The following is a 27,499-nucleotide window of genomic DNA, read 5'->3' as shown; positions in this document are numbered from 1 at the left end:
TCATTCCATCCCCGAAAAAGTTGCTTCAATCAAAAAAAATATTTTCAAACAAAGTTATTTGCTTTGATGCTTTACAACTTATATATATATATATATATGTATATGTATGTATATGTAGGAAAGTCAATTACATGCAATGACACTTTTCGGCTACCAGGGGGGCTTGGCCCTGGCCCCCCCTTAAACTCTGCTTATGGGGCCGCCATATGTAAACAGAGCTTTTCTGGTGAAATTTCTTGTGAATAAATGCTTAAATCCCTGAATTCTTCATAGATATGGACGTAAAACAGTCTCAATTCATGGTTAAAAGAAAAAAAACGTGCAGGTAGCATTTATTTTACGTAAATAATGCTAACTGTGAGGCTAGTCTGTAAGGAAATTAGCGGCTGCCATATGTTAATAGAGCTTTTCCGGTAAGAATTTTTGTGAATAAATGCTCAAATCTCTTAAATCTTTATAGATATGGACGTGAAACAGTCTCTACTCTTGGTTAAAAGCAACAACAACAAAAAAAAAAAAAAAAAAAAAAAAACAAACAAAAAAAAAAATGCAGGTACCATTTATTTTACGTAAATATTACGAATTATAAAGCTAGTCTGTAAGGAAATTAGTGGCCGCCACATGTAAACAAAGAGCTTTTTTCGTTGAAAATTTTTGTGTATAAATGCTTAAATCCCTTAATTCTTCATAAATATGGACGTAAAACAGTCTTGGTTCTTGGTTAAAAGCAAAAAAAAAAAAAAAAAGCAGGCAGTTTGTATTTATATAACGTAAATATTGCGAACTATGAAGCCAATGCAGTAGCGTCTAATTTCTCCCATTGATTTTTTTCACGTTTCAAAATGCATGCATGGTACGAAAAATATAATTACCTTGTAACCTTGAACAAATGACTCCTGAGGCAATCCTTCCTCTTTGTATGTGGTCCAGCTTTCGCATTTTTTCAACCTAAATCCAATGTTGGATTGCTGTATGTGTTGCTGCGACCGACTGCAAATAACTGAAGCAGATTGTGGGATGGCCCCCTGCTTGAAGGCGTTGCGCAGTGGCTGACCGATGTGACCCGTCAATACAATTATGAAGTCTATGCCGCGAAGTAAAAAAAGAAAGATTTTTTTTTTCTCGTGTTTAATGTATTTATTCAGCTTTAGCATTGAAAAGAAATACACATGACATGTTTTTTCACTTTTTTTCCCCAAAGTATGATTAAACAACATATACTGTATATATAATGTTTTAAGCACTTCAAATGTAATAATTATGATAAGTTTTAAAATGTTAATGTCCCACCGAATTAGTTTTAAACAAGAATAAAGTAGAAAAATGCTTGTCTTTGTTAAATGCTTCATTGAGTGAGTCCACTCAAATCCGCTAACTTACAATGAGTTGCCACATCAACTGTTTAACAAGTCAAAGATGATTGACGCATGCTTTGCTATGTAGTTTCGGCTTCCAAGCGTCTCTGGCAAGATCAAACCTTAACATCTGTCAATCATCACTAACTTTAAAAGGCAACTCCAGTGCACTACCTGACCAAGAAAAGCTGCAGAAACGAGAGTGAGAGACTACATAATCAGATCGGGACAGCTCATCATGTTTTTATAAAAAATATATATTATGTAAAATGCTGCATTTATTTGTTTTTTTAATTGGAAAAAAAATCCGCGATGGACTGAGGACGCACAGTTTGAAGCGCGAAATAGCGAGGGATCACTTTTTCCGTGTTAAAATTTACACTATGAATTAAATGAGCACTGAATTAGTGAATTACAGCTTTATTTCCAACATGTGAGAATAATATTTGATTAGTTTATTTCCCTTTAATCAACCTTTGCTCACAAAGATAGTGGCGGCTCCCCTAACATAGATGAATTAGATAAATGATTGCTGCCAGGCCTCCCAGTCAAATGGACGTCTATTCCTGAGAAAATTAGCAGTTAAATAACTGTGACAATAATTGCCCAAACAGGATTTTTTAAAAACTCATTTGGTGCCATTGACTGCAATAGACGTCAATTTATTTGAAGTGGGAGGGCTATCAATGAGCGTTCATTCGCTACCAGCTCTCCCACTCCAAATAAATTGGACGTCTACTGGTGAGAAACACATTTAGATTGTTTTTAAATTCCAATCCAGAATCCAGTCAATAATTTTACATAAAAACAATATGGCAGGCTCCTCCACATTACATCATGGTAATTTGTCAACGTCAACAAAGACACATGCTACATTAAACAAGAATGAACCTCTGTGTTAGCGTGATTCTCTGGTTAATCGTCCAAATCAGTGTTGTTTTCCCTCTTGCACGATTTCAGAATTCCAATTATGGAAAGAAAGGAATCAACATGTAAAAAAGTAAGTGCTATTTTTCCCCTTAATGATTGTTTTACTTTTCCTGGCTGCTTTTAGCTCATCTTCAGAGTAATGAGGTACAGTTCTTCAATCACGTAGTCAACGCCCCAAGCCTGGAGTCTGTCTCCAGTCAAATTTTCAGATAAAAGCTTTTCCACGTCACACTTTTCTCCTGCAATAAGAAAATACTTTAATTAGCAACAGCCAAACATCTTAAAAATCATTAATGAAGTTTCTTCAGTACTCACCAAACAAGGTATATACTTGCTCACCAGTGACAACAAAAGGAGTGCCTAAAAAGCATGTCACCAGTGATTTAAACACAGCTGTTTTTTTTTTTTCCCCTTCAAATTTTAAACACGAAACAAAAAAGTCACCTTTATAAAGTTCCGCATTGTACATGAACGTAGACAAAAGGTATTTGCAGTCATTTGCCATCAAAGAAATCATGAGAGAAGCATATCTGTGGAGAAAGATTATGAATTTACGCTGTTAAAACACAGTTCAATTTGTGATCTTACTTTACTCTGTCTCTCGGGTTGATGGCCACCATAGAGGCTCGGTCCCAAATCGCCCCAAACTGACCAATAATTGAACTGTGACGAATAAGGGAGAAGAAACTTAAACAAAACAGAGCAAAAACAAACAAAAAAAACATCCAAAATTTGCAAATACGAGCAATTTACTAACCTGGTTAAACTGTACAAGTCGCAGTTATACAAGGTGATGTTTTTTTCTGAGTTCTGTGGGGAAAGTGGAATCAGTCATGTTTGATCAAGGGCTGCAGCTATCGGTTATTTAGTTAATCGATTAATCTATCAATTAGTTGGAATAATCAAGAAATCGGATTATAAATATTTAATGCATTTCAGAATAAATTTTAGGATATGTAATACGAATAAACGAGTGTTTAAGCTTGCAATAATATTTATTTTGGCTTGCTAAGATTACACTTTTTACCCGTCTGTGTTATTTGTCAATACTCTGGCTTTTTTTAAAATAGTTTTTTCCCCCTGTGTTTCATCAAAGAAAAATCATTGGAAAAATTACACTAGGGAGCTAATATTTCCCCAGGATAGTAAAAACATGTATAGATCAAAATGGCACCGTGCTGCAATTTCTAACTTATTGCAAACAGGTTGGGGGGGGGATTCGCATTAAATTCTTGTAATAATGCCATGTTCTGGTTCATTGACTCCCATTATAAATCCTAATCTTTTATATGCTGTAAACCTCATGTGTTATAATGCATTTTCCGTGATTACTGATGCAATCGCTTCTTTGGCGGGTCAAAAACATGGAAATAGAGGAATTTGTGTGTTGAGAGTCTTAATCCCCAAAAGTCACTAGGTGGCGCCATAGGCCAACACATGAATTTGCTTGCGAATAAATTCTGTTGTTATGACTTATGGACTTATTTGGGCCTCTTAACTACAGGTATGTCCTATGAAATATTCAAATTAGACTTTTATTTTATTTTATATATGTATATATATATATATATATATATATATATATATATATATATATACACACACACACACACACAGCATAGTTAGTTTTGCTATTAGAATAATACTGCTATTACTGTCCATAGGAGGCATCAAAAAAAAAATTTTTTTTTTTAAATAAAAACTTTATATGTGTAGATAGGTCTGATGCCACTGAACATTTTGAGTGTTTGAAAGGGAAAAAATATTCAGAAATGACTTACCGGTAGTTATCACACTTCAAAGGAAATGGCATACTTTGGACAAAATCACAAGAATTTAGTTTGATTCAGAAAACTGCCATTGTGTAAAAACTGGGCATGCATAAAAAATTCTGTTGTTATGACTTATGGACTTATTTGGGCCAATAACTATGTCCAATTAAATATTCAAATTAGACTTTTATTTTATATATATACTGTATATATACAGCATAGTTAGTTTTGCTATTAGAATAATACTGCTATTATTGTCCATAGGGGGGCATTCAAAAAATAAAAACTATATATGTGTCGATAGGTCTGATCCCACTGAACATTCTGAGTGTTTGAAAGGGAAAAATATTCTGAAATGACTTAGTTATCACACTTCAAAGGAAAAGCCTTACTTTGGACAAAATCACAAGAATTTAGTCAAAATAACGCCCACGGGTAAAAGAGCATTAAATGCAAATACAAAATAAAATTCCTGAGTGTTTCATCTAACTATGCAGAATTGAATTTTCATTTCACAAAAGCAGTAAGCCTACATGCATTTAAAAAAAGGGTAAGTCTCAAACTATATTTTAAAAAAATAAAAAAATAAATCAAGATCTGAGTACAACAAAAGAATCATTGACTAACTTGCGTAGCAAAAGTCCGCTAACTTAAGTGCTATAGTATGCTATAGTTTTTTTTTTTTTTTTTTTTTACAATGCTCTTACAAAATCTTTCTAACATATTCCCACAAGAAACTATTAAATATACTTCTAAACTTCATAACGAATGCACAAAAAAACATATTAGCTTTAACAAAAACACACCTTATGTTGGTCTTAACAGGGAGCATCTGGATTCAGCCATGTTAAACTAGTTATTTGATATGCACTGTTGCCAACTTGCCACTACAGGGTAGTGTATCCCCCCAAAGCAATGAAACTAAATGCAAACACTTTCAAAACAAACCATTACGGTGCCACTTTAATTAAACAAATCATCGAAACAGCAAAATTTGATTCAAAGCTTATTTCTAATCTAATTACTCGAGTTACTTAATTTATGGCTGCAGCTGTCTAATATTTTAGTAGTCGATTAATCGATAGACTAGTTAGTTGGAATAATCGAGTAATCGGATAAGGAACATGAAAAATTAAAATAACTAAGCTGAGCCTCAAACGGTATGATATTTTTTTTTTAATGAGGATCTATGTACAACAAAAGAACAATTGTTTAACTTACATTAAAAAGTCCGCTAGCTTAGATGCTATAAAATGCTAGTTTTTATAGTTTTTTTTTTTAACAAGCCTCTTAACAAATGGTTCAGACACAAAAACAGCTAAATATACCTATAAACTAAATTGCATGAATGCATTAAAAAACATTAGCTCATACAAAAACCTAGCCTACGTTGGTCTTAACAGGGAGCAGTTGGATTCAGCCATGTGAAAAGAGGCAGACCAGAGAGCAGTGTATCCACCCTAATCAATAAAACTACATGCAAACACTTTCAAAATTAACCATTACAACGCCACTTTAATTAAACGAATACTCGAAGCAACAAAATTTAATTCGAATATTTTTTTTTAATCGAATACTCGAGTTAATCGATTAATCGTTGCGGCACTTATCTGGTCAGTCCTTCCTAAAATGGACCGACCTTGAAGACCTTTGCTCCAGGAATAGCTGGAACAGTTTCCTCACTGTATGTCAAGTCGTTCTCCGAAAAGAACTGCTGAATTGCTTTTTCCGATATCTCCACTCCGACCACCGAATGGCCCATGTCTGCTAACCTGAAATACACATAAAAATAATCCAAAATCAAGTTTGTTTGGTAGATAACAGTACTGTGGTCCAATTCATTTACCACTTCATATCTACAGCTTTTCCACAAAGAGGAAAGAAGAAGCGAACTCCCGTCCGCCCGGCCAAAGCTTTTTCAATTTTACTCTCCAGCATCCTGAAAAAAGAAAAATAACTTCAGTTTTCCTTGTAAACAGTGATCCCCCGAAAAAAAAAAAACATGAAATGTAGTCATTACTTGTGTACGTGTGGCCTGTGAAAGCCAATTCTGTTATCGTGCCAGCGTTGCTCCCATTCTTTGAGCTTCACGACGCAATTTTCCTGAATTTTCAGCATGGTACTCATGTTTAATTACATCTGTGGGATAAATTCCAAATGAGAACTCGTGTTAAATGCATTTATCAAAAATGTAATCTAAATTGTGAAGTATCTAGGCACAATTTTGACTATGGGGCGCCAAAACTGTCATTGCGTGCAAATGACTTTCCAATATATGAATTTTTAAATTAAGACTTTGCCGGTAAAATGTTAAAAGTCTATAAAGGTTGTAAAGCAATAAAACAAACAACAAAAATGAAAAAGAAAAAAGTATATATATAATGGATTAAAATCCATTTTCGAACAAATCACGTGACATAAGCAGATTTTCAGGGGGGGCCTGGCCCCCCCGATGGATGAAAACTGTCTTGCATGTTATAGACTTTCCTATACAGTATATGATTTTAAAATTGAGAATTTTCTAGGAAAATATTGTCTCTAAAAGTTGTAAAGCAATACAACAAAGTTAAACGAACAAAAAAAGATATTTTTATAATGGGTCAAAATTATTTTTCGAACAAATCATGTGACTAGCCCTTGACCCTCATTTGCTTTGCTTAGCCAAAACCACCAATGAAGCGGCAAGATAGATATATACTAGAGATGTCCCGATCAATCGGCATCCCGATCGATCGGTTCCAATCACGTCATTTTCAAAGTATCCGAATCTGCAAAAAAATATCGGACATGTCTTTTTTTAATATATATATATATATTTTTTAATTAAATTGTTTTCTAATTGTATTTAACGTTAAAGACTTAATATGTTACACTCAGCCAAAGTCTTTAGTTTAGGCTTAAGGTAGCGTTATCAAATTTATCCCGATAACGGCGGTAATTATTTTTTTAAAAAATGTATTCCGTTAAAATATTTAACGCAATTAAGGCATGCGCTGCACAACCCACTCACCCATTGTTGCGCTCAATCTATAACGGCGCCGTTTTACCTATATAGAGAGATAAAAGGCAGCGTAAAATGAGTAGAGAGAATTTTGGCAGCCTTTGGAGCCTTTTTTTAATTGGTTAAAGCCTTACAATCCCTCTCCCTACGATTAGAAATATCGTGGGAAGCAATGTGGGGAAGCAAGGTAGTAATTGATCTTTTTCTTAACACCCTATGTTATTTTCCAACGCAGAGAAGATATATCAATTGGTAGCACTACGCACAGTTGCACTTCCCATCATGCATTTGGGCATGGCTACAGTACCATTTACTGAAAGCTCAACAAATACACTAGATGGCAATATTTAGTCACAATATCCAAAGTCACATTTACCCTTTAAGAATTACAAGTCTTTCTATCCGTGGATCCCTCTCACAGAAAGAATGTTAATAATGTAAATGCCATCTTGAGGATTTATTGTCATAATAAACAAATACAGTACTTATGTACTGTATGTTGAATGTATATATTCGTCCGAGTTTTATTCATTTTTTTCTTCATTTCTGCATTGCCAAAATGTATATGATCGGGAAAAATTATCGGGAATGATTGGAATTGAATCGGGAGCAAAAAAAAGCAATCGGATCGGGAAATATCGGGATCGGCAGATACTCAAACTAACGCGATCGGGATCGGATCGGGAGCAAAGAAACATGATCGGAACAACCCTAATATATACGTAATTTTTTTCAAACCGAAGCTTTCAAAGGCGACAACAACTACTGAGCAATAACCAAGGATTGAAAATGTGGACCATGAAACGCTAGAGACCACCGTCAAAATGGTGAGCGGCGTTTCAATTTGCCACACTAAAGACGTTAATTGTACAACAGAGCCACCCCTGTTGCCTTGCCAATGTTGTTACTCCCGTCAAAAATTGTTTCCCCTGGCCGCGGGAGTGCACACACACACATTAGTTATGAGTTATGTCGACTTACACAATTAATTGAAGCCAGAAAAGAGCTACAGTTATATATTTTGGACATCGACGTTTATTAAACCGGAGAAACTCCATACAGAACTTGAATTACAGTAATAACAGCTATAAGTCATCCTACAAGTAAAACAGTGATACATAGCATTTTTTACATTCAGTAAGTTACGTTGTACGACAGGAAAAAAAAGTTGTTGTTTTTTATGGATGTGCCATGTTTAAACTCCTCGTAGATAACTACATCAACAAAACACGGAAATCAAGCAAATCAGTGCAGCGCAGGGGCTCCGCCCAGGGGATACAATTTTTGACGGGAGTAACTACATTGGCACGACATATTCAATGGATATACTGTATATCTTGGCTAAAAGTATAGCCTGAGCAGCTTGATTTGGAATTACCCTCAAGAATGATGGGAAACAAAAAACGCTCATTTTCAACTTATTATAAATATTCTTATAAGTTAATTTTTTTTGCTGACATTGCGTTTCAAGGTCATCAACATGTTGTTCTCCCCTGCCCCAAAAGTAAAATTCCGCCAATGCATTTAGACTGGGAAAGGCTGACTGTAATCGAACTCTCCCAGTCCAAATGGATTGGACGTATATCGCCGTTAATGGCGACGAAACATGATCATTCAACGCCATCATCCCAGTCCAAATGGATTTGACGTCTATCGCCGTCAATGACAATGCGTTCATGTTTGACTAACTGTATTCACTAACATGTATAACTTTAAGAGACAGCAAAGAGGTCGAGTTGTTTACTTACGGAAATTTAATAAAACATCAAGAAAATAAGATTAATTGAAGACTTACGTACAAAAACGAACATGCGTTTAGTTTCCGCAATTATACCAGAAGCCTGCACTTTAGTCTGAAACCTGTCAACGCGTCCGGAACACTTTAAAAATACCGTTCCTAGCAAATTCTTGGATTATAGTTATATATTTTCTGCTGCAAACACTCACCTAATGCCCGTAGTCATACAAAGTATGTCGTTTTTTCCTAGATGTAAAATATTTATATTGACCCTGGTATAGTCTTCCTCTGTTAAATTGCTTACTGGTGCAACACCCCCATCTACTGGTAGGGAGAGCGAATCTGGATTTTCTCGGTGCTGTTGCGTCCAAAACAGTGGGAAAATACGGCATTTTTTAATTTTTTTATTTTTTTTTTTCCAAATACTTTTTTGCATACATTTTTCAAATATTTCAAAAATATAACTCCCCGGCTTGCCTCTTAATGATTTTTATTTTACAAAATAGTCATTTGTTAATAATCCTCAAATATTGTTGTGTAATCCAAAATGAAACAAAGCAAAGGGAAGAAAAGGGTAAATAGAAAATGCAGATTGCACCTTTTAAACGCACGAGGGCGCTAAATTATTAGCAATGTTGCAGTAAAAATGTAGAGCGGATAATTATGCTTGGCTTGGTGTCTCATGTTAAAATGGTTGAAGTCTGCTGTGAATGATCATGTTTTAGTGCCATCGACGGTCATAAGCGTCCAAATTATTGGACGTCTTTCACTCGTAATGGCAGCCAATGAGTTAGCCTTTTGTCCAAGCTTGGAGTTCCCAGTGAAGCAGTCTGAAACACGTAGAAAACTGACTGACCCCCAGAGGTAGATACGTTACATTTACTCTGTTATACTTACTAGAGTAACTTTTTGAGAAAATGTAGTACTTAGAATAGTTTTACCATGCAGTACTTTTTACTTGAGTACCTTTATAAACAAGAACCATTACTCTCACACAGACTTTGGGCTACACTGGTGTCGTTACATTTTTTCTTCTTAGTCTACGTTTTATTTTTGCCAGAGATGCCAAGAGCGGCTGACTCTGTTTCACCAATGAGACGTTGCAACAATAACCACATGACTCTATTATACCAATCAGAGGTAACAATGTTTATTCTCCACTAAAGGGCACTCGCGCTCCTTGGACGGGTGATGTTCCATAGTGTTCTGATGTGAATTTGATAATTTTTGTGCCATCTTTTGGGCTAATATGGTCATATCATAGATTATAGTACAGTATAATACCAACAGTTCATATATATTAAGTTGTGCTTGGGAAAAAAAAAGTGCTACTATTAAAAAAAATCAAAATAAACAGACATTTAAAGCGGTTTCTCACAATATTACTTACTACTTGAATATTCTTTTCAACGATTTTTTTTTTTTTTACTTGTACTTCAGTAAATTTTTGGATGACTACTTTTAGTTTTACTTGAGTAATATTATTTAGAAGTAACATTACTTTTACTTGAGTAAAATTTTTGGCCACTCTACTACTGAATACTGCCCCCTGCCCCCCCCCCCCTTTTTTTTTTTTTTTTTTTAAAATATAAATGTTATATATAAACAGAATTAAACATATTTTAGTTTTTGTTTTATGAATTAAAAATGTAAATAAATAAAAGAGTAAATTTACTGTTTTCCACGTTGTTGTTTAAAAAAAAAAAAGTTTTGATTTTTTGTTATAAAACAATATTACTATTTTTTTTATTTAATTTTGTATTTTTTAAATTAAATATTAATTCTTCTTCTTCTTTTTTTTTTAACTGTTTTTTTTTCTCCTTTTTGTTTTTTCCTTTAAAAATGAAAAATTAAAATTTGATTTAAACTTTTGGGTGACTGCTTTTCCTTTTTTTACCTGAGTAATATTTTTTAGAAGTAATGCTACTGTTACTTGAGTAAAATTTCTGGCTGTTCTACTACTGACTACTGACCCCCCCCCCCCCCCCCCCCAATTTCATTTGTATTATTATTTAGTAAACAAATGAAACATTTTAGTATATATTTAAAAAATAATTATATAAATAAAAGAGTACAGTACATTTAAAATTTTTCCCGTTGTTTTTCTTCAAAAAAATGAAAATTAAAACTTGACTAAAATAACGAAATGTTTGTAGTTTTTACCTTTTAAAAAAATAAACAAATAAAATAACTAAAGTAAATACAGGATTGTTTTACATTTAGGAACTGAAAATATTCACACTATAATTGCCATTGTCAAATTATGAAGTACTTACTGCTCATTTCAAAATGTTTTGTTATCCTAGAATAAGAATTATAAACTCATCATTTTATTTTAATGTCATTATGTGTTTATCTATAAATTTATGCACACAATTGTCGCTTACTAGACTTATTTTTACGCAGTCTTACTCATATAACATTAAGCTGGATAAACAACTTAATTGTTTTCTACTCCAGCGTAATTGGGTCATAAATCCCTCAACTCGTGGTCGAATCCAGCGGTGTTCGGAGTATTTTTTGTCCGTGTACAGCCAAGACGTCGGGGGAGCGTCTGGACCAATCAGAGGCGCCCGGGGGCGGGACGCCAATGGCTCCGGTAGTGGATGTGGAAAATGGATCATTTCAAGCTCATCCCGTCCATTCATACCCCGATCAAGGGAGCCGCGTTCGTGTGCTGAATTCATGGTCAAATGTTCGGACGTGGCGTGAAAAGGAAAACGACCCACTAGAGCTCGGTTCGCTATCCGGTAAGACTCGCGCCGGACCGTACGTGTGTTTGAGGAAGTGCTGTGGGATTTCTGTCAAAACAATGTATTGTTTACAGCAGCATCGTGAAATATAATTATGCATGAGTATTTGTTTATTTTTATTTTTTATTTTACTGGAAAGTGCAGGACAACACCTTGCTGTTTTTAATCGTGCACGTAACTGGTGGATGGAGCTGCAGCTGTGTGCTTTCAAGATGCTCGAAATGGGAGCTTGTGTTGTGCACACAGCAAGCATTTTTGGCTGGAATCATATTTTTGGGGAGGGGGTTGCAGATCGGTTTGGTTCTGGGTAGAGTGGACTTGCTATTGCTACCTGGGTTTAAGTCAGCTTTCAAACAGTGTTATTAGTGTACTATTAGGCACTTGATGGGTCACCTGTATTGAGTGATAACTAAGCACAAAAATTGAAAGGAAATGCATGCCTATATTTGTTTGTTCTTATACTATTTTGTAATGTGGCTTATCAGCTGAAAATGGTGACCTGTCCTTAGTAAAATGAACAAACATACATGGTCATGCAAACTTCAACCTCAGAGACTTTCACAAAGCGGGGTCTTTAAAAAGGCTTATTTGTTCTAAGTAGGGCTGCAGCTATCGATTATTTTAGTAGTCGATTAATCGATGAATTAGTTAGCTCGAATAATCGAGTAATCGGATAAGGAACATGAAAAATTTAAATGCCTGAGCTGAGAGCCTCAAACGGTAGGAGAAAAAGATCAATTGGCTAACTTACATAGCAAAAGTCCGCTAAATTAAATGCTATAATATGCTAGTTATTTTATTTATTCGTTTTTTTCACAATGCTCTTAACAAATGATTCAGACGCATGCTCCCACAAAAAACAGCTGAATATACCTATAAACTAAATTACAACTACATGAAAAAAACATTAGTTCAAACAAAAACCCTGCTTATATTGGCCTTAACAGGGAGCAGCTGGCCTGTAACATGAGGCTGACTAGGGGGCAGTGAATCCACCCAACTCAATAAAACTAACACTTTCAAAAGAAACCATTACAACAGCACTTTATTTAAACGAATACTCGAAGCAGCAAAATCTAATTTGAATCTTTTTTTCTAATCGAATACTCAAGTTAATCGATTTATCGTTGCACTAGTTCTAAGCTTGCTAAAGTAATAATAATGATAATGCATTTTATTTCAAAGCACCTTTCTGAACACCCAAGGTCACTGTGAGAAGAACAAATAAAAGTTGACATAAATAAAGGCCGACAAAAAGCAAAAATTAAAAAGATGTAGCACGGCGCAGAATAGAGGTCAAGTTGGGTATGATCATTTGAATAGATGGGTTTTGAGCAGTGGTAAAGTAATGACTTTTTAAAAACTTAACCAAAAGTGAAGATATAGGTGCAAAAATGTACTTAAGTGAAAGTACTTGCTTAAAAATTTACAAGTAAATCGTATAAGTATTTTCTTCCCATGCAAAAATGTTAATGTATGTATACAGTATACTAGGGTTGCAACTATCGGTTATTTTAGTCGCCAATTAATCGATAAACTACGGAGTTAGTTCGAATAATCGTGTAATCGGGTGAGGAACATGAAAAATTAAAATACCTGAGCTGAGCCCCAAACAGTATTAAAAAAAAATACTGTAAATTAAATGAGGATCGACGTACAACAAAAGAACAATTGGCTAACTTACATTGTAAAAGTCCACTAGCTTAAATGCTATAAAAAGCCAACTTTTTTTTCTTCATACAATGCTCTTAACAAATGGCCCAAACACATATTCCCACCCAAAAAAACAGCTAAATATACCTATAAACCACATTGCAAAAGCAATAAAAAAAACATTAGCTCAAACAAAACTTACAGTGTATCACAAAAGTGAGTACACCCCTCGCATTTCTGCATCTTTTCATGGGACAACACTGACAAAATGACACTTTGACACAAAAAAGTAGTCTTTTGTGCAGCTTATACAATAGAATTCATTTATTTTCCCCTCAAAATAACTCAAAATATAGCCATTAATATCTAAACCCCTGGCAACAAAAGTGAGTACACCGCTTTGAAAAAACGTACATCCCCAAATGTCCAAATTGAGTACTGCTTGTCATTTTCCCTCCAAAATGTCATGTGACTTGTTACAGGACTGCTCTCAGCATTCCTGCAGCGATAGAAGAGGTGGGGGGTCAGCCTGTTAATGCTCAGACCATAGGCTGCATGCTACATCAAATTGGTGTGCATGGCTGTCACCCCAGGAGGAAGCCTCTTCTGAAGACTGTACACAAGAAAGCCTGCCCGTCTCATCAGACCATAGGACATGGTTCCAGTAATCCATGTGCTTTGTTGACATGATTTCAGCAAACTGTTTGCGGACTTTCTATATATATACTGTGTGTGTGTGTGTGAGTGTGTGTGTGTGTGTGTATATATATATATATATATATATATATATATATATATATACATACACACATATACAGTGGGGCAAATAAGTATTTAGTCAACCACCAATTGTGCAAGTTCTCCTACTTGAAAAGATTAGAGAGGCCTGTAATTGTCAGCATGGGTAAACCTCAACCATGAGAGACAGAATGTGGGGAAAAAACAGAAACTCACATTGTTTGATTTTTAAATAATTTATTTCCAAATTACAGTGGAAAATAAGTATTTGGTCACCTACAAACAAGCAAGATTTCTGGCTGTCAACGAGGTCTAACTTCTTCTAGCGAGGTCTAACGCGGCTCCACTCGTTACCAGTATTAATGGCAGCTGTTTTAACTCATTATCGGTATAAAAGACACGTGTCCACAAACTCAGTCAGTCACACTCCAAACTCCACTATGGCCAAGAACAAAGAGCTGTCGAAGGACACTAGAGACAAAATTGTAGACATGCACCAGGCTGGGAAGACTGAATCTGCAATTGGTAAAACGCTTGGTGTAAAGAAATCAACTGTGGGAGCAATTATTAGCAAATGGAAGACATACAAGACCACTGATAATCTCTCTCCATCTGGGGCTCCATGCAAGATCTCACCCCGTGGCGTCAAAATGATAACAAGACCGGTGAGCAAAAATCCCAGAACCACATGGGGGGACCTAGTGAATGACCTACAGAGAGCTGGGACCACAGTAACAAAGGCTACTATCAGTAACGCATTGTGCCGCCAGGGACTCAAATCCTGCACTGCCAGACGTGTCCCCCTGCTGAAGCCAGTACACGTCCAGGCCCGTCTGCAGTTCGCTTGAGAGCATTTGGATGATCCAGAAGAGGACTGGGAGAATGTGTTATGGTCAGATGAAACCAAAATAGAACATTTTGGTAGAAACACAGGTTCACGTGTTTGGAGGAGAAAGAATACTGAATTGCATCCGAAGAACACCATACCCACTGTGAAGCATGGGGGTGGAAACATTATGCTTTGGGGCCGTTTTTCTGAAAAGGGACTAGGACGACAGATGTGTGTAAAGGAAAGAATGAATGGCGCCATGTATCGAGAGATTTTGAGTGAAAATCTCCTTCCATCAGCAAGGGCATTGAAGATGAGACGTGGCTGGGTCTTTCAGCATGACAGTGATCCCAAATACACAGCCAGGGCAACAAAGGAGTGGCTTCGTAAGGAGCATTTCAAGGTCCTGGAGTGGCCTAGCCAGTCTCCAGATCTCAACCCCAGAGAAAATCTGTGGAGGGAGTTGAAAGTCCTTGTTGCCCAACGCCAGCCCCAAAACATCACTGCTCTAGAGGAGATCTGCATGGAGGAATGGGCCAAAATACCAGCAACAATGTGTGAAAAGCTTGTGAAGAGTTGCAGAAAACTTTTGGCCTCCGTTATTGCCAACAAAGGGTACATAACAAAGTATTGAGATTAACTTTTGGTATTGACCAAATACTTATTTTCCACCATGATTTGCAAATAAATTCTTTAAAAATCAAACAATGTGATTTTCTTTTTTTTTTTTTCCCCCCCACATTCTGTCTCTCATTGTTGAGGTTTACCCATGTTGACAATTACAGGCCTCTCTGTATATATATATTCCCCAATCATCAGAATAATAATTTGTGACAACCCTTAATGCCTATGAGAACAGCACTCCATTTTGAAGAGTATATTAAATGGAAGAGCGTCATCTTAAAGAAACATAGAATTTGCCTTAATCATATTTGGCATCTAATTCAAACTAAAAAAAAAAAAAAAAAGACTCTTTCTTGGAATAAAGCCCCTCGTTCTGTGGAATCAAGCTGAAGGCCTCTCGTGGGAAAGGCGGATCCTGACAGCCCGCCTTTGCACGGATTTCCTTTGATTGATGACACGTCTCTTCGGATACGACAACTCGTCATCTTAATGGGAATTTTACACCCGTATGATGTTTTGTAACACCCCTTCCCTTGTGGTAAAAAAAAAAAGACTTGTATTGCAGGTGTTCCCTAATATAGACATTTTGATCTTTTATGGTTAAGGTCAAGTTCAGAGTCGATGCAGCTTTCATTTTTTGGACTATTTTTTCCATTGACTCCCTGTTTATTTTTCGACTGATGTCAAGGTCTGATTGTTTGTAGGTCAGTCTAATTAAGCACGGCTGTACACATGAGATGACTTGCATCTTTTATGAACTCTGCTCGGAGCAGATTTTCAAGAGAAATCCTACTTGAGCCAGCTGCGCAGTTGTTCTGACTCTGTTTCATCCACCGCGTTAAGATTGACGGTTTCATTGAGTCGCAGAGGTGGTGGTGACATCTTGGAGATTGTTTTTTGCAAGGCTTGTACGTTGCGTTAATTAACGTTGAAGGGTAGCGTATTGTGGGGAGTTCATTCATTAAGCTCAGCTTTTAATTAGGATGAGAAGAAGAAGATATTCGGGAGAGCAGTTGGCTGGTAGTGTAAGATTGGGTTTAAGTGGCGTTGACGCTGATAGACGTCGATTGCTGGTTGGACGTCCATCACCGTCAAAGGGAGCTAATTCGGTAGTCATGTTTTTAGTCCCAAATAGATAATATTTTCCTGTATTTACCTTAATTTCACAATTTTATTCAAGTAAATATGTGTTACAAGCTGTGTTTGTAATCAAAAACAAGCGAAACTGCATGATTCGTTGCTTGACTAATAGCAATTAATCATGGCAAATAATATATTTTAGTAATTAATTCGCCCTTAAGTCTTTGATATTACTCAAAATATGTGTTATAAGATTTGGAAGTAAAACCCAGATTTATAGTTCGATGTAGTGCTTCAACGATTAACTCGAGTAATTCGCTTTGAAAAAAGCTTCAAATCCAACTTCACTGCTTCGAGGATTCGTCTAATTAAGGGTGGCGTTGTAATGTTTTGTTTTGAAAGTGTTTGCATTTAGTTTTATTGATTTGTATGGTTACACTGCCCTCTAGTGGTAACAGTGACCATGACATAACTCGTCTGACATGGCTGAATCCAGCTGCACCCTGTTAAGACCAACATAAGGTATGTTTTTGTTTGAGTTAATATGTTTGTTTGTGCATTCGTTATTCGATCCGATGACTCGATTATTTGAACTAAGTGATTTATAGATTAATCGATTACTTAAATAATTGATAGCTGCATCCCTCGTTCGTTGGTTTGCAATTCATCAACGGCGACCAGTATTTATGTTCTTACACAAATTACAACAAGAAATACATTGAACGTCTACACTTCTAATATGTTGATGCTATCGTCAGCTAGATGTATTTCCGGTTGACACCATGTGGGGGGCCTGTTGACCAGGGAAAGAGGGGGAAGGGGGTGGGGGAGTCTATAAGTTAAGTGATTGAAAGGGGTAGAGTGTACACAAATCAGCTCTGTGATCTAGAACCCAGTAATCGTGTGAATCCCTTGTGAGTGTAAGCCCGTTGACGACCGACCCTACGCCGCCCAATCGCCAATCCCAGCACCGGGATCCTCCACCCGAGTGCGCCCCATCACATCCAGCCGCACGCGAGCCCCACCAGGCGCGCAACAGCGACACAGACGAGCGGAGACGCCACGCGGGCGCCAACCCAGGGCAACAGCCCCCACCCAGCCACCCCAGGGAAGGGGGGTGGCCATGGGGTTATCCTCCAGCAGCCCAGCAAAAGGAGCCATCGCCCCCGCCCCTCTGGATCGGGACCACCCGCGCACCCATCAACCGGCCTTCAGGGATGGCAAGAGGGGACGCGGCCAAAATGCCAAACTCCTTCATCTTAACCTCTTGAACTGACTCAATTTTGAAAGCTGGAAAAAGGCTTCGAAGCACAAGTTAACAATTTATTCAGGTCGACAGCGATCAACCAGCAAGGCGAAAAAGAAACAGGCGAGGAGGCAGACTTGTTCCAAGGTCACCATATCACAAGTCAACAAAAGGTTCCTGAGAAAAATGACAACGATTAGTTAAACATTGTCTTTTTGAAGGCTCTCGCGCGGCGGGCTGTGGGCAGAAGAAGAGTGTGTTTGGGCGTTGTTAAGGATTATTGTCTGTTTGTGGATTGGACAGGACGATTCTGTTGTCAGGGCAACGAGGGTTGTGGATTTTGCCACCTCAGCGTCAAAGGGGCTCTAGGAGTCTTATCAGTCGTGTTATCAGTTGGGTATCGGGTGTTCTCCGGCGTTCCTTGTGTTGGGACGGGACTTCCCGCCATTTGATCTGGACTGTGCGGGAGAACTGATTGCGGGAGTCTTGCCTCGTCAGCGTCAATCTTGCTCAGTCAGTTGAATGACGCTCATGATGGGCTTCCATGATAAGAATGCATCATGTATCTCTTATGCCCTATGGCAAAGATAGTTTGCTTGTTTTCCCTTAATTAAACTATGGTATGAGTGCTATTTGTTTTATATTGGGTGTGTTGGAGTAATACAAACAGTCAAACAGTAAATACAAGAAAAGATTATATTCCCTGTTTGATTTTATTAAGTGTGTTAGAGTAACACAAACAGTTGATCGGTAAATATGGGAAAAGATACCATTCCCCCTCAATCGGTAATGACATAAAATGCCTTGCACTGGCTCCCACCGACGGCCATAGATGCCCAATCCGTCCAAGTTGAAATGGATTGGATATATACTAGTGATAAACAATAGAACTAACTTGTTTTTCTGATTTATAGGTGTTTTGTAGAATATCCTTGAATAATTTCCTGACCCACGTATTGATAATTGTTGTATCTCCATATCGTGAGATCGTTATCGTGAGCCTTGTATCGCAAATCGTATCCTATCGTGAGGTACCTAGAGGTTCCCACCTCTAGTTGGAATCCTCCTTTATGTCTCTTTGACCTCAGAAGGGACCATAATTCGCTGCAAATCAGCAATCTGCACAAGTACTTTTGATCTTGTAAGACATATTCTATGCTGCATTTACATAGCCTATCAATTTGGGCACCTCTGCAATTACTCGCTCCGGTTCTCCTCTGGTTCCGTGCACTACTGTCACATCTAAGGCCTTTAATCACAGCGTTTAATTTTAGCCTAGCTTGGCCGCAAGATTTGTGTTTTTCCTCTCTACACCTCATTTCGCCAAAGTAATAAGTCGGCACTTCGTAGCCAGTAAAAACAAAGTACCAGATGTGTCTTTAAATGGACTTTCGTCTGACGCAAAGTCACCTACAGACAACAACAGTAGACTTTGAGTCATACTGTGAGTGAATGAATTAATAGTGTGACAAAATATTGAAATGTTTGTGATATCTCGTGATACTATGTATCCTAAAAGATTATCGATATGCTTCTACCAAGAATCGATAATCGTTTTTAAAAAGTTGCTATGTGTTATGAACGGCAAGCCGTTGATGTGGATCCCAAAAACAGACAAGGAGATCAGGTAGAGCTAATGTTTGTATTTAATAAGTACAACAAAAGGGAGCACGCCAAAATGCGAGTAGAACTGAGAGAGCACGCCAATAAACGCGGATATAATAAAATACAACAAAGGGAGCACGCCAATAAACGCGGATATAATAAAATACAACAAAGGGAGCACGCGAATAAACGCGGATATAATAAAATACAACAAAGGGAGCACGCGAAAAATGCGAGTTTAACAAAGTACAACTAAGAGAGCACGCTAGAATGCATGAATATAACACAGTACAAGAATCTGACTACAAAGCCCAAAAGAGCACTAAAGTAAAGATGACCAAACCAGAATACGACCGTAGAACGTCGGGAAACTCGAAGGATGACGATGAACACACAGGCGGTAAGCAAGGCAAATAGCAAGCAATAGTCCGACACTTGCAGATGGTGACAAGCTTCCTTAAATACTGAGCTTTCCTAATCAAGCACAGGTGTGTCACATTACCCCGCCAATCTGGCTCAATCAGGTGCTGCATAAAGGAAAGAAAAAGAACTGAGACACACACAAATATGACAGAACCCCCCCCTCAACGGACGCCCCCTGGCGGACCACCTGGTTTCGCGGGATGAAGGGAGTGGAAATCCCGCAGCAGCGACGGATCGAGGATCCAGGAGCGGGGGACCCATTGGCGTTCCTCCGGGCCATAACCTTCCCAGTCGACCAGGTACTGCACCCCCCTACCCCGCCTCCTAGAATCGAGAATGGAACGCACCGTATACACTGGCCCACCGTCGACCACACGAGGAGCAGGAGGAGGCACTGGCGGGGGGTTCAAGGGACTGGTGGAGACCGGCTTGAGCAGGGAGACGTGGAAAACCGGGTGGACCTTCATGGAGCTCGGAAGCTTCAGCCTGACAGAGACCGGATTCACCACAGCATCCACAGCGAACGGACCGACGTATCTCGGGCTCAGCTTCTTAGAAGTCCCAGCGAGGTGCAAATCTCGTGACGACAGCCAGACCATCTGGCCCGGACGATAGACCGGAGCAGGCCTTCTGTGGCGGTCAGCAATCTGGCGGTTGCGGGCTGCCGTGCGGACGAGTGCATCCCTTGCGTTCCTCCAGACTCTATGGGCCCTCCGCAGGTGGACCTGGACAGACGGCACAACTACCTCCGCTTCTTGCGACGGAAACAACGGGGGTTGGAACCCGTACGCGGTCATGAATGGCGACCTCCCAGTGGCTGAGCAAATGAGGGTGTTGTGGGCATACTCCACCCACGGGAGATGTGATGACCAGGAGGCCGGATGCAGCTGACAAACACAGCGAAGGGCGGCCTCCAGCTCCTGGTTGACCCGTTCAGTCTGTCCATTCGACTGTGGGTGATAACCGGAAGACCGGCTCGACGTGGCCCCCAAGGCCTTGCAGAACGCTCCCCAAACTTTCGACACGAATTGTGGCCCCCTATCGGAGACAAGGTCACTCGGAATGCCATGACTCCGGAATACGTGCGCCACCAACAGGTCAGCAGTCTCCAAAGCAGAGGGCAACTTGGGGAGTGCGATGAAATGCGCCATCTTTGAGAACCGGTCCACGACGGTCAAGATGACAGAATGACCCTTTGATCGCGGGAGTCCAGTGACGAAGTCCAGTGCCACATGGGACCAAGGGCGAGATGGGACAGGCAGTGGATGCAGCAATCCAGCTGGAGGGCGGTGAACCGCCTTGCCTCGAGCGCAGATGGTACAAGCAGCAACATAGTCCATGACGTCCTTGCGCATACCCGGCCACCAAAACCTCTGTGAAATGAGGAAGAACGTGCGGGACACACCCGGGTGGCAGGCGAACTTGGAAACGTGACCCCACTTCAGCACTCCTGCACGTTGAGCATCTGGAACGAATAACTTGCCCGTGGGGCAGCCTCCAGGCACAGTTACACCCCGCAGGGCCTCCTCCACCAGACGTTCGATCTCCCACCGTAGTGTCCCTACAATCAGGTTGTCAGGAACGACCGGCTCGTCGGAAGGCCCTTCCTCCACTGGCTCATGGATCCTCGAGAGTGCATCGGGCTTCCCATTCCTTGACCCTGGACGGTAAGTAATAATGTAGTTAAAGCGGGTCAGGAACAATGACCAACGGGCCTGACGAGAGTTGAGGCGCCTGGCTGCCCGAAGGTACTCCAAGTTTTTGTGGTCCGTGAGTATCTGGAACGGCTCTTCTGTCCCCTCCAACCAGTGCCTCCATTCTTGCAAAGCCTGCACAATGGCGAGCAGCTCCCTGTTGCCGACATCATAGTTCGCTTCCGCCGGGCTGAGGCGGCGGGAGTAGAAAGCGCAGGGGTGCAGTTTCTGGTCGACCGAAGACCTCTGGGACAGGATGGCCCCCACTCCGGAACTCGATGCGTCAACCTCGACCACAAAAGGAAGATTAGCATCAGCATGGACCAGGACAGGTGAACTCGTAAACGCTCGTTTTAGGCCTACAAATGCGGCCTCTGCCACCGATGACCACATAAATGGCTGTTTGTTAGAGGTCAGCCTAGTAAGAGGTTCGGCCCTCATGCTATAATTACGGATGAAACGTCTATAAAAGTTGGCGAACCCGAGAAATCTTTGTAATTGCTTACGCGATGTCGGAGTTGGCCACTCGGCCACTGCCTGGATTTTAGCGGGATCGGGCCTGAGCTGTCCCTTTTCCACAATGAACCCCAGAAACTGTATTGAAACTCGGTGAAATTCGCACTTCTCTGCCTTGACAAACAATCGGTTTTCCAGAAGTCTTTGGAGAACAAGGCGAACATGTTGCCGATGTTCTTGCAGGCTTCTTGAGAATATTAAAATATCATCCAGATATACGAAACAGAATATGTTCAACATGTCACGCAGTACATCGTTTATGAGACTCTGGAACACGGCAGGTGCATTTGTGAGGCCGAAAGGCATAACAAGGTACTCAAAATGCCCGAGCGGGGTTTTAAAAGCGGTTTTCCACTCATCTCCCTCACGAATCCGGACCAAGTGGTAAGCACTGCGCAAATCTAATTTTGTGAAAATGGTGGCTGATTTCAATGGGGCGAAAGCTGAATCTAACAACGGTAGCGGGTATTTGTTTTTAATAGTAATGTCATTGAGACCCTGGTAGTCAATGCACGGCCTAAGACCCCCATCTTTTTTGCCAACAAAGAAAAACCCCGCTCCCAACGGAGAAGATGAAGGGCGAATAAGGCCAGCAGCCAAGGAAGAGGAGATGTATTCCCTCATTGCCTCCTGCTCTGGTTTAGAGACCTGGTATAACCTTGAGTTGGGCAGCGTGGCATTGGGCTGCAAGTTAATGGCACAGTCGTAAGGGCGGTGCGGCGGTAAGGTTTTAGCATGCTCTTCACTAAAAACGCGCTTGAGATCATGATAATCAGAAGGAACATTGTCCAAATTAACTGACTCTGTAGCAGTGTGTGCATGACTGGGAAGCAGACACGCCGACCGTAAACAGTGTGCATAACAAAAAGTACTCCAAGTTACTATTTGCGTTTTAGCCCAGTCAATATTGGGGTTATGTACTTTCAACCAGGGGAGCCCCAGCACTACTGGAGCAGATTTACACGGCATTACCAAAAAGCTACGGACCTCAAAATGATTTCCGGACAGTTTTGTTTTGAGCGGAGGCGTAATAAACCTCACGTCCGCCAGGGGTCGCCCATCGAGATCTAAAACCCGTTTGGGCCTAGCGAGTCTTATTAATGTACATTTAAGAGCGTCCACAACACTCTGGTCAACAAAACAATCATCAGCCCCCGAATCGATTAGAGCAGAAAACTTAATATTAACCCCACCGTGTGACAATTCACCCGGCAGTTGCAGTCTCATAACACCTTGGGGTTCGCTGGGTTCCTTTATCACGTCGCGGGGCAATTCACTTGACTGATTACTGTCATGTACGAACCTCGGCCCCCCTCGGGCAAGGGGAACCCCTGGGACCGAAGATCCAGATAGACGCGAAGGGAAAGCGTCACAGGCGGCGATATGGTGCCCCGGCGAGCCACAATAAAGACACAAGCCTGCCTCCAACCGCCTCCGTCGCTCCGCAGCAGAAAGGCGCCCGCCACCGAGTTGTGTAGGCTCCCCTCCTATCGGGACCGGACTCCGCGTCGGCGTAGAAACGAACGGCGGTTTGACGAAGCTGTCCCCACGGACCGCAGTCGGACCGCTCCGCGGCGATGACCAACGACGTCTCCGAGGCTCCATGGCACGTTCCCTCTCACGCGCTTTCAGGCGATTGTCCAAAAGCACGGACAAAGAAATCAGGTCTTCCAGATTCGATGAATCATCCCGAACCGCCAACTCGTCCTTCACCGCAGAAGACAGCCCACGCCGAAAAATCCCACACAGCGCCGCTTCCCCAAAACCGCACTCAGCGGCCAAAATGCGAAACTGAATAGAGTAGTCTGCAACAGTTAGATCGCCCTGAAAAAAATCCAACAGGCGGCTGGCTGCCTCCTTGCCTCTAACTGGATGATCAAAAACTCTTACAAACTCAGTCTCAAAAGTTTCAAAAGAATTACGGATCGCGGGCCTTGTGTTGCTTACCGCCATGGCCCATGTAGCCGCTTTACCGGCGAGGAGACTCATTACATAAGCTACACGGGATCTGTCACTCGCAAACGTACAAGGCTGCTGGTCAAAAATTAGGGAGCACTGATGCAAAAACTGTCGGCAAGCACCTGGCTCTCCCTCATAACGATGAGGGTGTGGCAACATCGGCTCCCGAAAAGAAGCCGACGGGCTCATCGGGGGCGGGGCGGGTAGATCGGGCGCCGCAGCAGCGTCAATTATACCACCGGGCTTTACAGGCGAAGCCATATTCGCAACTCTTGTGGTGAGCGAGCCGATCACATCCACTAATTTGCGTATGGATTGCTCGTGTTGACTGATCATATGGTAGAGCTAATGTTTGTATTTAATAAGTACAACAAAAGGGAGCACGCCAAAATGCGAGTAGAACTGAGAGAGCACGCCAATAAACGCGGATATAATAAAATACAACAAAGGGAGCACGCCAATAAACGCGGATATAATAAAATACAACAAAGGGAGCACGCGAATAAACGCGGATATAATAAAATACAACAAAGGGAGCACGCGAAAAATGCGAGTTTAACAAAGTACAACTAAGAGAGCACGCTAGAATGCATGAATATAACACAGTACAAGAATCTGACTACAAAGCCCAAAAGAGCACTAAAGTAAAGATGACCAAACCAGAATACGACCGTAGAACGTCGGGAAACTCGAAGGATGACGATGAACACACAGGCGGTAAGCAAGGCAAATAGCAAGCAATAGTCCGACACTTGCAGATGGTGACAAGCTTCCTTAAATACTGAGCTTTCCTAATCAAGCACAGGTGTGTCACATTACCCCGCCAATCTGGCTCAATCAGGTGCTGCATAAAGGAAAGAAAAAGAACTGAGACACACACAAATATGACACTATGAAACTCTTCCACTAGAATAATGTCTCTGTTAACTCAATTAGGGCTGCAGCTATCGATTATTTTAGTAGTCGATTAATCGATGAACTAGTTAGTTCGAATAATCGCGTAATCGGATAAGGAACATGAAAAGTTAAAATACCTGGGATGAGCCTCAAACGGTATAAAAAAATAGCCAATTGTTCTTTTGTTGTTTAACTTACAGAGCAGAAGTCCGCTAGCTTAAATGCTATAAAATACTAACTTTTTTTCTTTTTTTAAACAATGCTCCTAACAAATGGTTTGGACTCATATTCCCACAAAAAAAAGACTAAATATACCTTTTAACTAAATTACGAATGCATTAAAAAACATTAGCCCAAACAAAAACTTAGCTTACGTTGGTCTTAACAAGGTGCAGTTGGATTCAGCCATGTAAAGTGAGGCAGACCAGAGGGCAGTGTTTCCACCCTTATCTATAAAACTAAATGTAAACACTTTCGAAATAAACCATTGCAATGCCACTTTAATTAAACGAATACTCGAAGCAACAAAATTTAATTTGAATATTTTTTTCTTATCGAATACTCGAATTAATCGATTAATCGTTGCAGCACTAAACTCAATGGCTGCCATTGACGGCGCTAGACAACCAATCCATTTAGACTGCGAGGGGTGAATTAACACTCGGTCATTGGGAACCATAGCGTTCGCTGCCAATCTTTTCGATTTTCGGGGCATTTACAAGTCATTTTCTTTTCATTTTAGGGCATTTACAAGTCACTTCTTGTTGATTTGAGGTTGCTGAAAAGGATGTGACGAAAGATTGTCCCTGAATGAATAAGAAGTGACTCAACATAAACAGGATGGAACCTGTAAATGCCCTGAAATTAACAAACATGACCTATCAATGTCAGCTAAAGACTGGCTGTGAATGCTCTGGTTTCAGTGCCACTGACGGCTTTAGACGTCCAACCCAGTCAAAATGAATTGGATGTCCAGCGAGACACTTTTCTAATGGAAGATTTTGACCGCCATAGACGTCCAATTTGTTGTCCTGCAGCTATCAATTATTTTAATAATCGATCAGTCTATATATTAGTTTGTTAAATAGTTTGAATAATCGAGTAATCGGATTGGGGACATTTAAACTGTTGCAAATTAAATTTTAGGAAACATAAAACAAAGGCTTGCTAGATTGCACTTTCAGAAGAGCATTAAATGTGAATAGAAAATAAAATTCCCGAGTATTTCGTCAAACTATCCCGAATTGCACTTTCATTTCGAATTAAAATACCTGAGCTTAGCCTCAAATGTGTAAAAAATAAATGAGGGAGTCAGTGATTCTCAACCTGGGTTCGATCGAAACACGGGTTCGGTTTACACAGTTAAATTTATTAATTTCTGTGTGGCGCTTTGACTTGAGAAAATCCACCAATAAAGCTTTTGAAAACCGTTCATAAAAAAAAAAAAAAAGATTCATTGAGGCGTTTCATTTGTAAAATACATGTTAAAATCTTTGTCATTGGGATTGCTTTTCTCTTTAGCACAGGCCTTCTTTTTTCTTCTTTCTTTCAGAAAGAAAACGGACCAATATGCGGGGTCTGAAAGGCAAATTGTTGTTGGATTATCTTTAAATAGCCGCAAAGCAGAATTCTAGCTTTGTATAGGCTGATGTTCCTATTGTTGAAAGCACAAAGGTGTGTAATAAACAACTAGCGCATTTATATTTTGCATTTTTTTTTCTTACTGTACTGAAAATGAACCAAACCGTGACCTTAAAACCAAGGTACGTACCGAACCGAGATTTTTGTGTACCGTTACACCCTTAATAATAGTACAACAAAAAACGTTGTTACCTCGGTTTTCCGCTCAATATCGAGTTCATATCGGGCACAATAAGGGAACAAGCGACGCAATTCCCGAATCCATATTCTGCTATGAATAATTGAAAAGCCCTATTGGCATTCACTGTATGACAAAATGTACAATCCTGCCAACGCTCACCTCACCTTGAACCCTTTTTCTTTCCACCTTCACGCCTCCGTGCAATTTATTGCGGCTGGTGGCTCGTCCTCCAGCGCTTTTCACTGCCATAGTTGGCCGTGATTGATGTGTGACCCGCGGACCTTTGCCGCTACTTAGACCAGGTACTTGTGGGCATCCGTGAGTGCGTCTCTCCTCGCTAATTTGCACCTCCGAGGAGGCATTATCACTTCAAAGTGGAATAAAAAAGCACAGGCTTTTCCTCATTTTAACATTGTTTTATGACAGACTGCAACATAGCAGCTCCCTTGTGTATTTGTGAAAATGGCTAAACCAAAGCAGAAATCAATGATTTAATCAAGCAAATGTGAATTATTGACAACAACAGTCTGTTACGGTAATCCCTCGCGTCTATTTTTACAACTCTCGCTCCGCGTTTGGATGCCAGCACACACACGCAGAAGCATACTACTTATTTATTTTCAAGCTAAGTTATGTGGCGAATTGAACGTCACTCCCACTTGAACTTCAAAGGAGCTAAACACTGTTTTGTTTGACTTGTTTATGGCCTTTGACAAATATGGAACGGCGGCAACTGAAAATATATAAGGAGTGACAGCTATGTCGAAGTGAGTTTTGAAGATTAAAAAATGGACTGAGACACCTTTTTTATATACAAAAGTATATTTGTTGTATGAAATGCATTTTCATTTAATGAGCTTTTAA

The 27,499-nt window shown here is 40.0% G+C and overlaps 2 protein-coding genes across 4 annotated transcripts in view; one reads left to right on the top strand and one right to left on the bottom strand.

Annotated features, from left to right (window-relative positions):
• Positions 1 to 1,127: 1,127 nt before the first annotated feature.
• On the bottom strand, positions 1,128 to 9,148 carry LOC130910169 (probable thiopurine S-methyltransferase). Its single transcript, XM_057827183.1, has 9 exons — positions 9,006 to 9,148; positions 6,078 to 6,196; positions 5,904 to 5,996; positions 5,697 to 5,829; positions 3,043 to 3,095; positions 2,874 to 2,948; positions 2,730 to 2,815; positions 2,601 to 2,645; positions 1,128 to 2,524 (listed from the first exon to the last, which is right to left on the bottom strand). Exons 2-9 carry the CDS (start codon positions 6,182 to 6,184, stop codon positions 2,406 to 2,408), a joined length of 711 nt encoding a protein of 236 aa, XP_057683166.1. The 5' UTR covers positions 6,185 to 6,196; positions 9,006 to 9,148; the 3' UTR covers positions 1,128 to 2,405.
• Positions 9,149 to 11,384: 2,236 nt separating this feature from the next.
• Positions 11,385 to 27,499, top strand: part of ext1c (exostoses (multiple) 1c) — a 147,498-nt gene continuing 131,383 nt past the window's right edge. For all 3 annotated transcript variants that reach the window (XM_057827192.1, XM_057827194.1, XM_057827193.1), the window contains exon 1: positions 11,385 to 11,546. The gene's annotated coding sequence lies outside the window, so the exon portion shown is untranslated. The remainder of the gene's footprint in view (positions 11,547 to 27,499) is intronic.

Source organism: Corythoichthys intestinalis, chromosome 22 (genome assembly GCF_030265065.1).
Source record: "Corythoichthys intestinalis isolate RoL2023-P3 chromosome 22, ASM3026506v1, whole genome shotgun sequence".
In the NCBI taxonomy this organism is placed as follows: domain Eukaryota; kingdom Metazoa; phylum Chordata; class Actinopteri; order Syngnathiformes; family Syngnathidae; genus Corythoichthys; species Corythoichthys intestinalis.
This window is presented reverse-complemented; position numbering and strand designations above follow the sequence as displayed.

What these genes read in the sequence shown, in the direction of transcription:
- LOC130910169 (XM_057827183.1), bottom strand. Translation starts at nt 6,184, where the DNA reads ATGAGTACCATGCTGAAAATTCAGGAAAATTGCGTCGTGAAGCTCAAA. An exon ending in GACTTGTACAGTTTAACCAG is followed by an intron (nt 2,949 to 3,042) that starts GTTAGTAAATTG and finishes TATTCGTCACAG; the next exon opens with TTCAATTATTGGTCAGTTTG. An exon ending in CAATGCGGAACTTTATAAAG is followed by an intron (nt 2,646 to 2,729) that starts GTGACTTTTTTG and finishes CATGCTTTTTAG; the next exon opens with GCACTCCTTTTGTTGTCACT.